General features: G+C 42.6%; 1 protein-coding gene across 1 annotated transcript in view; it reads left to right on the top strand.

Annotated features, from left to right (window-relative positions):
- stau2 (staufen double-stranded RNA binding protein 2) overlaps nucleotides 1-12,417 on the top strand; it is a 149,518-nt gene that overhangs the window by 32,068 nt on the left and 105,033 nt on the right. Inside the window, exon 6 of the mRNA XM_079489301.1 lies at nucleotides 7,161-7,320. Within this exon, the coding sequence (XP_079345427.1) occupies nucleotides 7,161-7,320 (160 nt within the window). The remainder of the gene's footprint in view (nucleotides 1-7,160; nucleotides 7,321-12,417) is intronic.

Raw genomic sequence — 12,417 nt, 5'->3', positions numbered from 1 at the left:
AGAAAGCTGAACTTGTCCACTTCAATTAAAAAAATACATTTTGATTTTACCATGTTCCATTCTGGAGATATTGACCTTTTTGCAACACCTGCATTTGCCTGGAAGTGGTTATCTTGAACAGCGAGCAGAGTTATGGATGGTTTAAAGTCAGAGACATTGACAGGCAGATATAAAATTGAACCCAATAAATATCCTATACATCCTATACACCGAATGAAAGCCCTGAATGTGTACTTTTACGAGGAAAACAGTAAACATTGATCCCATCTACAGTTAGACAGTAATTGGTTATTGAATGCAGCTTGTGCCCACCAGATAACTTCAGAGAAGACATGGACGTGAACTCCTCAATATTCACAAAATAAGGCCTATAGCGACATATAAATACTATATACCGTATGAAACAGAAGACTCTCTGCTTTCATAAGAAAAAAACTTCTACTGTAGTAATAATAAAAATCACACCCCTGTGAAGTGAGCGGTGCAACTCTGTCCCATATTGCACCACTCACTTCACATGGGTGTGATTTTTATTATTACTACAGTAGAAGTTTTTTTCTTATGAAAGCAGAGAGTCTTCTGTTTCATACGGTATATAGTATTTATATGTCGCTATAGGCCTTATTTTGTGAATATTGAGTTCAGGTCCATGTCTTCTCTGCAGTTATATCTGGTGGGCGCAATGTGCATCCACCCAGTATCCAATTTATGACAAACTGTACATGGGATCAATGTTTACTATTTTCCTCGTAAAAGTACACATTCAGGGCTTTCATTCGATGTATAGGATGTATAGCATATTTATTGTGTTTATTGTTATATCTGCCTGTCAATGTCTGACTATAAACCTTCATAACTATGCTTTCTTTTTGATGATGATTGCCGCCAAGGCCTAATCTATCTCACTGCTTTCATTGTTTTGATCGCAGTAACATTGGGGGGGGGGGGGGTCATGGGCACATTGGGCAGCAAAAGTCTTGATCCGTACGGCTATAAAAAGTCCCATTTCACCGTTCGGTTCAGAACTATAGTACAACGGTGAGACGCGTTGTCATCATCAGCTGATTTTGTTTTTCAAGCTAGTGAAGTATATTTACTAACAAGAGAACATGCCTGGGCATGCAGGTTGGAGGCGATGGAGGAAAAAAAAAGATTCCCCCGGCTGTGATGTCAACGACAACGGATCACAACACCACGGTTTAGGACGCGGAAAAGTTCGTTATACATTACACCCGGGTCGATTACGTCCCCGATGCGTTCATTGCGGTCTTATCACTACAATTATAATGAATAAAAAAGCGTTACAATCACACGTCCGAGCGATCTCCGATTATGACGGTTCTGCATGGCGATACGTGATCCACCAACGGCACACTGTCTTGTCGTGTCTTTCCGAGAGACAGAGCCAGCCAGGACAGAGCCCCCATCTCGCAGGCTCCTCCTGCAGGAGAAACAGGAGGGGAGGGGGGAATCGAGTAGTATAGTGTTGTGTGAAAGCCAATAGCTGGAGGAAAGCCTGGTGAGGCGAGGTTAGGTTAAATTTGATTCTTTTCATACACCGACTGGATCATTCCATGGGCGCGTCCATTTTAGACTGGCTTAGTGGCTTCTACACGTAAAGCGGCCCGCCCTCCTGTTTTCAGGATGGGAGGGGGGGGGGGGGTTTTTTGGTTTTTTTTTCTGATCACGTGAGCGGGACTAAGCAACAATGATAGGGCGATGGTTCTTCATTGTCCGGGTGGGTAAAAAGATGAATGAAAGTATGCTATAAAAAAGTGATTGAAACGTATTGATACGTGATCCGCACCCGACGTTTGATTAATTGATAACGTATTGATACGCGATCCGCGTTGGGAGTGTTAATCAATGACAACCCACAGGATCATTTATCATACCATATTGGCATTACCCCACTTTGGAAACCTTATCCTGACCTTAACCCAAACCTTGCCTACCTTAAGCCATTTAGAAATAAATTCTTCTGAAAGAATATATACCATATTCAAAGATTTGTGCCACATTTTCACGATTTTTCAAAAATAGCAGACCTACAAGCTATGAGCTTGTAGATCTGCTATTTTTCAATAGCTAAAGTATAACATAATGCTTAGTTAAAACACCAAAACTGGTTCCCGTCCAAAATAGGTTAATCCTACACCAAGGTTGCAGAGCTTTACGATCTTGAGAGGCTTTCAATTTGATCTCAGAGCATTTTGAAAACCCAGACAAATACAACCACTCATGTCTGCCATCCAGTCATACTCAGGTTTGCTGGTTGTGTGTGAACTGTGAACCCCTACAAATCATATATGGTGGAGTTGGCACAGCCCAAATTAATATTCTGAATGACCATGTCTGAATATGTGCGTAACTTGTTTAATACTAGGCTACTTTTAAATCAAAGCTAACGAGACAAGATGAGACAACAATAATGAAAATGAGTTTCGGAAGAGACGCCAAGAGACAAAAGACGATTTTCTCTTGCAGAATGAGAAAATAATTATTTTTTTGACATGTCAAATGGAAAATATATTGGTCTCATCTGTAATTGTGCAGCGATGGTGATAAAAACGGGACTTGGAACCTGGAACGACACTTTCTGACAAACCACAAAATCATCATCAGATTTTTCCAGCTGTGAACTCTAGGAAAACAAAGGTGAAACGAGTCAAATCTCAATGAGAACACAGCAGGCCGTTTCTACCAAATTGGTTGGTAACGTCAATGCAGAGTTGCGGACCACAATGGAAACAAGACCCCCAGGGATTTTTGTGTTATCCTTTTTATCATAGTATTGTTACTAGGCATGTAACGATATATCGTATATCGATATTAATCCCGACATATGAATCGATTCATTGAAATTAAAAAATCGATTTTCAAAAAAAAATATATATATATATATATTTTTTATGGGGGCTAGTGTGTGATGTGAAATGTGAGCTTTAGTCATATTCCATCATATTCAAGTGCTTTTGGAGAGAAATTATGTCACTTTCAGTAGTAGAGCACTGTAGAGGGGAGCTGTGTGTGTCTGTGACTGTGCCCAGGTGATGATGGTCGTTGATACTCATCAAGGAAGGCAATTATGTTTCTGCACTGTCAAAAGTAATGCTACTTTTTTGCAATGTAGTTAAATAAAAAATCTCAGGGGGGAAGATAAATTATATAAAATTTTAAAAGAAAATCTTTAAAATATATATATCTTTTAATATCGTGAAGAATCGTATCGTGAACCTCATATCGTGATACGAATCGTATCGTGAGTTGAGTGAATCGTTACATGCCTAATTGTTACTGTACCCTTGTACTGTTTTCAAATGTGTTCAATCAATCAGTCATTCAAAAGCCACCACTGCAGCCTCCTGAGGCTATCGTGTGTACTCACCAGAATACAAGAAATAATTTGAGGAAAGCTTGAATTATATTAAATTGACTCATTCTTTCATTCTTTGTTTAGGATTTATCATGATTTAAATTGGTGATTTATTCTATGTTGCATTAAAACAATGGTGGTTTCCACTTGGAACTGGATAGAGCTCACCAGCGTTGGAAAATGGTGCTCTCGTGCCCAAAGCTGTTGCCCACCTAAAACCCTACACTTAAAACCTTGCCTAAAATGAACCATAAACCCAAACCCTTACCCTAACCCTAACCGTAACTCCCCCAAAATGTCACAACTGCAACATTGAGTTGTCATGTTGTGGTACATGAAAGGTTAGCCTGGCTTCCAGCCGGCTTCTCTGCTTTCCGTGTTTTGTCACTCGTCTGGCCAGCAGGCTGTTTTACTCGTATTTCATAACGTCACCTGTTGCATAGCCACGTTGTTGCTGATACGTCATCAGCCAGCGCCCCCTCTGAGTCTGTCCATGCTTTTCTCAGGCTTCTCTCACTGAAAAGAATAGCGCCAGTTCGAGACTCGAGAGTAAAACCTACGGTAAAAACTAAACACTAGCTTGATTCACTCAAAAAAGGCTTCTTTTTCTGAAAAACCCATATTTCTATGTCAGTGGTGCTCAACCTTTTTCATGTCAAGGACCCCCAGAATGATCTCTATTGGGCCTGGACCCCCATCTCCAAATATGTAGTTCCAGGGACCCCCCAGAAACCAATATTTTAGTTAAAAATGTTCGCTCTGAAATATATGTTCAAAGATTTGTCCCACATTTTCACGATTTAAAAAAAATAGCAGACCTACAAGCTCGTAGCGCGCCACTCGGTGGCGCGCTATGAGCTTGTAGATCTGCTATTTTTCAATAGCTAAAGTATAACATAATGCTTAGTTAAAACACCAAAAGGGGTTCCCGGCCGCCCAAAATGGGTTAAGTGAATGATAAGGGGACGTTGCAGGGCAACAGCAGTAGCTGCCCAGTGCACATTGATACGACGTCAAACTGGTGTTTTTTTCCCAACCCGCACCACAGACCAATCGGAAGCCACGGGTTCGATTTCACCCGTTTACATGTCCTGCCTATAGAGTGCCTATACCTTGGAGATAGGACCCTTTCCAGACTGAGTTAGCGAGTGACACAACACATTCACAGAACGCAGCAAAAAGCAGGCTGGAACCCTGGCCAATGAAAGGTACCTTTTGCTGTCAAACTTCAATGGTATCTATGAATTGAGCCTGTCCCCCTCTAGAGCTCCCTGCTTTCACTGACAACTTACAACCCACCCAGGGGAGAATTCTGCATAATTATTGTCTGTCACTCATGAAGCATTTATTTAACCCATTTTGACCTGAGATCAGATTCTAAAAATGTCTTCTACATCCTGACAGTTTTCTGAAAAAGCTATGTTTCTATGTCAGTCGTTCTTCGATTAAAATAAATAGCAGACCTACAAGCTCGTAGCGCGCCACTCAGTGGTGCGCTATGAGCTTGTAGATCTGCTATTTTTCAATGGCAAAAGGGGTTCCCGCCCAAAATGGGTTAAGATTGAAATGCCACCAAGCATGTTTAATTACTTAATTACTTACCACCCTCTTCCCATGTGTAAATATATATTTGGGTCAGTTGAGGTCTGCTGTAATGAAATGAAATCCACCTTTATAAACCAATCTGGTAGAGAGCTTTAGTAAACATGACATTCTGATAGGGACCAGACCTTTGTGTATATTTAGCAACTCACTGTGGATCTGATTTATTTTATGTTATCATCACCGCTATTTCTGCAGTCATGGCGAAATTACTGTGATTTGATTACTTTGAGCAGGAATAGTTTTTTTTTTGCCCTCCCCTTCTCACAACATTCAGCTGCATAACATTATTCATTATTCCCTCCCGGTGGCTTGTGTGCCTGTACGCTGAATCCAACATCCCCACATGCACTCAATCTGCTATCAAATCCCATATTGCTGCCACCACCGCAGCCCCCGTGCCAAATATGAGGTTCTAGGGATGGCTGCAAATGAATAGCTGCGGTGTTTATAGCCGGAGAAAGAGATAGCTGCGGCCTCTGTGAAGCTTGTTTTAATTTTCCCCCCAGCATGGAGGAGAAACGAGCCTCTCTGCCACATGGTGCTGACTATCGATTTTCATCCTCTCATTAAGCCATGTTGGGCGGGAACCCCTTTTGGTGTTAGCATTATGTTATGCTTTAGCTATTGAAAAATAGCAGATCTACAAGCTCATAGCGCGCCACCGAGTGGCGCGCTACGAGCTTGTAGGTCTGCCATTTTTGAAAAATCGAAGAACGACTGACATAGGAACATAGCTTTTTAAGAAAACTGTCAGGATTTAGAAGACATTTATAGAATTTGATCTCAGGTCAAAATGGGTTAAAAGGCAACATGCCTTGACCAAACGTAAAAAACACTAGCCATCTCAGAGAGCACCTCTAGCATTGTTTCTGTTCTGCTGCTCCATCTCCCATATTATGGTATAACTGCATGTGAATTTGAATGTGTGTGAATGTAAAAAAAATATATATTTATATATATCGACAAAGATGGAATGAGGACGGGGTCACTTATATTTACAAAAACAGCTCTTTCTCTTTCTCCTAAATTGCGATAGCCCAATTCCCTCCCTGGCCTAGGAGAGGAGGGAGGGAGGGGTGGGTCACATGCAGACTTTCAGACCCCTAAATCTGCCCAGTGAACCAGTTGGTGACAGCTTGGTCCCGCTCTGTCAGGGCACAGAGAAAGAGAGCAGAATCTATGTCCAGAGCAAGAAGAAAGAGGAGAGGATATATGTCCCCGCGCTTTGTTCCCTGTTCTGTCTCAGAGAACCAATGGGGAGCCATCAGTCAAACGGCTGGCCAAGAAGCCATTGTGAAGTAATTGACCCTGATGAAGTGGCCGGCTTTTAATTCGGGACCCGTGTGAACATTAATAACTTGTAGTAACTCAAGTACACACACACACACACACACACACACACACACACACACACACACACACACACACACACACACACACACACGAGTCAGAATCTCTTTTCCTTTGCCACAATAAGCCGGTGATAAATCTGCGCTTGTAGGATTTGAACTGTAGGAAATACTGGAAGGAACAACAACCCCAGCCTGCATGTTCTGTTTTTCTTTTCTTTCCTCATGGTTGGGCGCATTACATTCATCATGTGTTGTTATCGGGGGCCGTGTTGTTTTGCAGCAACTTTACACAGGACTTCTGTCCATCCCAGCAGAACGGCACAGACCTATAGTATTATGACATTTTTACCCATTTTGACCTGAGATCAGATTCTAAAAATGTCTTCTACATCCTGACAGTTTTCTGAAAAAGCTATGTTTCTATGTCAGTCGTTCTTCGATTTTTCAAAAATAGCAGACCTACAAGCTCGTAGCGCGCGTGGCGCGCTATGAGCTTGTAGATCTGCTATTTTTCAATAGCTAAAGCATAACATAATACTAACACCAAAAGGGGTTCCCGCCCAACATGGGTTAAGTAACTCTGGAATCTGAGAATGGCTGTCAAACTGTCTTATAGTTCGTACTGCTTTGACAATCCTCCTGTAAACTAAAGTCCTGTTTGTTTCGTTTTTGTTTTTCTCCCACGTCTCCCTTCCCTCTTCTCCTATTATTTTTCTCTTTCTCTCTCTCTGTCTCTCCCTCCCACTCCTTCTCTCACTCCCTCCTTTCCACCCGTCCTACTCTCCCCTCCCTCCCTCCCCTCCACGTCTGGCTCTTGTCCAACCCAGGTACCATTACCCTGTTCCTAAGATCTTCTATGTGCAGCTGTCTGTGGGGACTCATGAGTTTATTGGCGAGGGACGGACCCGCCAGGCGGCGCGACACAACGCTGCCATGAAGGCCCTGCAGGCCCTCCGCAATGAACCCATCCCAGAACGACCACCACCGGTAAAACACTCAGAGAGACACAGCACGCGCACGCACGCACGCACGCACGCACGCACGCACGCACGCACGCACGCACGCACGCACGCACGCACGCACGCACGCACGCACGCACGCACACACACACACACACACACACACACACACACACACACACACACACACACACACACACACACACACACACACACACACACACACACACACACACACACACCTCTAACAACGCTCTATAGAGCTCTCTCCAGGGGCGCAGATAGCATTTTATAACTGGGGGGGACATACTTGGGGGCTATAAAAAAAAAATCATGAGGAGGAGGGGATATCCCCCCCCCACTTTTGCACATAATTACGAAGATTTTCCACGTTTTTTAGCGGATTTCACGGCAAAACACATGCAGCCACGGTACATGGCTTTTTTTTGGAGGGGATAATCCCCCCTACTCATGAAACTGAGGGGGTCGATCCCCCCCCTCCCCCCTATCTGCCCACCCTGGCTCTCTCGATCTCCATCCATTACTTGTTTTATGTTGTTTTTTTACCCAGGTATTGCATAACTGGTTGGGGCATGCATTCCCAACTTGTATGGTCCCCGAGTAGGCCTTATAGGTCTAGTATTACAAAACCTGTCTTTCTTGGAATCGATTGATTGATGTATTAACAGTTTGCAGAATTACAGTACATTTCAAGCACAACTCGATACAAAAACAAAAACTGTTAACTGTGAGTGGACGACACCATAAAGCATTACACTTGTTTACAATAGGGTCCACCATTTTCAATTCATAAAAAATTTAGGGCAGTATTATGCGTGTCTTAAGTACCAGGTCTTATGACTTAACTTAAGACCTGGAGGCGTGGTCAATCCTGTTTGGCCACTCAGAATAGCCAAATGGAATTGATCACGCCTCCAGGTCTTAAGTTAAGTAATGAGACCTGGTACTTAAGACACGCATAATACTGCCCTTAGAGACGTACGAATATACACAACTATATAGTCAAAACAGGAATGGAGGAGGTAAACATGTACGACATGCATTCCCAATTAGCGTCGTTTCTCATTGACGTGTTCCCGACTTGCGTGGTCCCTGAGAGGCAACACTTCACCATGCTAACGATTACAGAAGCCTTCCACAACTGATGAAAAGTCAAGGGATTAGAACCATAGATTTTTTTCCGAAGCCTTATTACTTTCCACAGGAAAGATGCTGCTTAGCAGTGTGATACTGTGGTCTTTTTATTATTTTAATTGCGGGAATGTTTCATCAGCTCTCACCAGATTTAATCTAAATCCACCACAGGCCCAATTACTCTAATGTATAATTCAAGCCTCTGTCAATTCCCGGACAATCTCCTTTAGTTTTTTAACCTGCACCTGGTTCAGGTTTAGAATCTCTTCCTCCTTCCATTGTAGGTATTTTTTTTCCGTCTACTGCCCAATAACACCGTACCCGTTTGTTCCAAAGCCCCCCCGTCACAGGCATCGCTGTTAACCCATTTTGGGCGGGAACCCCTTTTGGTGTTTTAAAGCATTATGTTATGCTTTAGCTGTTGAAAAATAGCAGATCTACAAGCTCATAGCGTGCCACCGAGTGGCGCGCTACGAGCTTGTAGGTCTGCTATTTTTGAAAAGTTGTGAAAATGTGCTGCAAATCTTTGAATATATATTTCAGAGCGAACATTTTTAACTCAAATATTTGCTTCTGGGGGGTCCCTGGAACAACATATTTTGAGATGGGGGTCCGTGGCCCAATAGGGATAATTCTGGGGGTCCTTGACATGAAAAAGGTTGAGCACAACTGACATAGAAACATGGGTTTTTCAGGATTTAGAAGCCTTTTTTAATCAACATCAGTCCAAAATGGGTTAACTGTTGTTATCATCCTCCACCGGAAATCAAATTACCCCATATCCTCAGAGTCTGGCATGACGGCTGGTTATTCAAAACGCTTTGGCTCCTCTCGGCTCGCCTTGCTTGCTGTCTTGTGGCGTCGCGTCCATAAATGAGCTCTTTGTTAGATGCTGCTTCCGAGGCTTGCTTTACAAATTGAGGCGCATTGTGTCTACAGTGTGTGACTGTGTGTGTGTGTGTGTTTGTCTTTGTGTACGCGCTCACACACTTGCGCGTGTGTGAGAACACCCTCAGGCTAATCATGTTCCTTTGAATATATGGGCTTTCATGGCACTGCTTTGTTTCGTTCGCAGAAGGCCACAGGTAAATATCTCTGTTCTTCTAATGAGAGTGTGTGTGTGTGTGTGTGTGTGTGTGTGTGTGTGTGTGTGTGTGTGTGTGTGTGTGTGTGTGTGTGTGTGTGTGTGTGTGTGTGTGTGTGTGTGTGTGTGTGTGTGTGTGTGTGTGTGTGTGTGTGTGTGTGTGTGTGTGTGTGTGTGTGTGTGTGTGTGTGTGTGTGTGTGTGTGTGTGTGTACGCATTCATACAACCTGAGGAACATCATGTAACCCACCACACGTGAGGATTACACTCCATCAAGGCACTGGGCTTGATTGATTACAAGTACATTCAATTCAATGGGGCTTCACTGGCATTACGTTGCCAAAGCAAACATGAAAGAAAACCAACATAATAAAATGGCAATATCTGTAAATATAGCTATAGCAACAAATGTCAAGTGTATTTAAAAGTACAGAGAGGTAGCAGTAGTTTTTGAGTGGTGTAAACCACTCCTACAACTGGCTTTGTTAGTGCAGAAAAAATGAGCATGGTTGCTATGTTCATCCGGGTGTGATTTCATTATTTAGTCTGTCTGTGCTCAAAAAATGAGCATGGTTGCTATGTTCACCCTGTTCATCCGGGTGTGATTTCATTATTTAGTCTGTCTGTGCTCAAAAAATGAGCATGGTTGCTACGGTCACCCAGTTCATCCGGGTGTGATTTCATTATTTAGTCTGTCTGTGCTCAAAAAATGAGCATGGTTGCTATGTTCACCCTGTTCATCCGGGTGTGATTTCATTATTTAGTCTGTCTTTGCTCAAAAAATGAGCATGGTTGCTATGTTCACCCAGTTCATCCGGGTGTGATGTCATTACGTCAGAGCTGATTTCATTACGTCAGAGCTGATCAGGCTATATAATACCTTACACCACTCAGTTCACACGGGTGTGATTTTTCAAATGTATTTAACGGTAGTTTCTCCGTTCAAATATTTATTTTTTACTGTTAGCACTGGTTCAACATTCTTTATCCCAATTATCCCTATGCTTGCTTCCTTTCCTGTTCTTGAACCATATAATAAGTCTATAAGACAAACCAATTGTGCTCAAGTCTTGAGGGAAATTGTGCATGACCAGAGTAATTGTTTGAACCCTTGAGACGTGATCAGTACAGTGAGCATAATAGCTTATACCGTAAAAAGGGGGATGATGAGGAAAGCTGTAATAATAACAATAAAGTAACTGCCACACAACTTGCCACTTTACTTTTTTGAAATTATAATATTTGGCCCAAATCTCTAATTCATTTACTTAAAGTTGGAGTGCCGTGATTTTTTTCCACCCTTAAACATGATCATCAGGTCTTGGAGGTGTAATTTTCTCAAAAAAGTGTACGGTATTTGTTAAAATGATGGTTTTATGTGGACACACCCACCAGTTCATTAGGTATGCGTGAGTTTAACCTTAGCACCACCCACCTAATCCAGTCCCTCCGCCTCCTCCTTTAAGACCACCCACTTGTCCTAGTCCCTCCCCCTCCTTACAAAAGGACTGCCCATGGCTCTGCCCAATTGTTTACCAATGGCAGAGGGATGGCATATTGGTGAGATTCAGCCATATATGTTTGCACCAGATTCTGTTTCAGATGAAGGACAAGGAGGTAATGCCCTCTTCATTGGTGGGGGGCCATCATCTGTAATGGGGGTGGCCGTAGCCAATCCAACTGTTTTATTGGGGAATTAAAAAAAAACTAGACTAAAATGTTAGGGACTAGTGGACAAGAGATCCAGTAGGGCCTATAAGTTATTTTACACTTGGTTGCATGCTGAAAATTGCCAATCTACAAGCTCACAACGCGACGCGTTGTGAGCTTGTAGATCGGAAATTTTCAGCAAGTGTAAAAACAGTCATTACGACAAGCAACAAGGCCCACCAAAATTAATTTTAGTCGACTAAATCAACTGTAGATTTTAGTCGACTAAAATGTTATGATATTTAGTGACTAAAACTAGACTAACACTAAAACATTCCAGGTGACTAAAATGTGACTAAAACTAAAATCAAAATTTGCTGCCAAAAACAACAACCGTAATTGTCTGTACCTACTGTACAGCAACACAGCTCTGGACAGACAGGTAATTGTCTGTACCTACTGTACAGCAACACAGCTCTGGACAGACAGGTAATTGTCTGTACCTACTGTACAGCAACACAGCTCTGGACAGACAGGTAATTGTCTGTACCTACTGTACAGCAACACAGCTCTGGACAGACAGGTAATTCCTAAATAGGAATTATAAAATAGGGATTAGTTGCAAATGGTATAATTGCTTGGCTGCTTGCAAGACAATGATATTCATTTAGCATCACTGCACACATTTTACTACAATGTGTGTGTATTCCTTCAACCTGACATTCCCATTAAACTAGGCTATGTTTAATTTCCATATAGCCTATATACATCCACTTGCTTGGAAATGGAAACGTAAGCTACAGTATATTACATTATGTTCACCCGAGGTGCTGCTGCTTTCTGGCGAATCCTACGGAACCGCAGGCGTTACATTACCTGCTATCAGCTGGTAATGTGTCAAAATCAAATGACTGTTTGTCTGCTGTCTGTCACACAGGTTGTCGTATTTAAAAAAAATGATGAGGAGGAGGTGCGTTGTTGCGTGCAATATTTATACGTCACACTATCCGTGTTTATTTCATTGGCCCGTTTGACTGTCAAGGGTTCAGCCTCCAGGAAGAAACCCTAAATACAAAGTTATTACACCATTGCACAGTGGCCTTGTGGTTAGAGTGTCCGCCCTGAGACTGGGAGGTCATACCAAAGACTCTAAAAAATGGGACCCAGTGCCTCCCTGCTTGACACTCAGCATCAAGGGTTGGATTGGGGGTAAGTCCCTGCGACATACTAGCGTCA

This window comes from Electrona antarctica, assembly GCF_951216825.1.
Source record: "Electrona antarctica genome assembly, chromosome: 20".
In the NCBI taxonomy this organism is placed as follows: Eukaryota; Metazoa; Chordata; class Actinopteri; order Myctophiformes; family Myctophidae; genus Electrona; species Electrona antarctica.
This window is presented reverse-complemented; position numbering and strand designations above follow the sequence as displayed.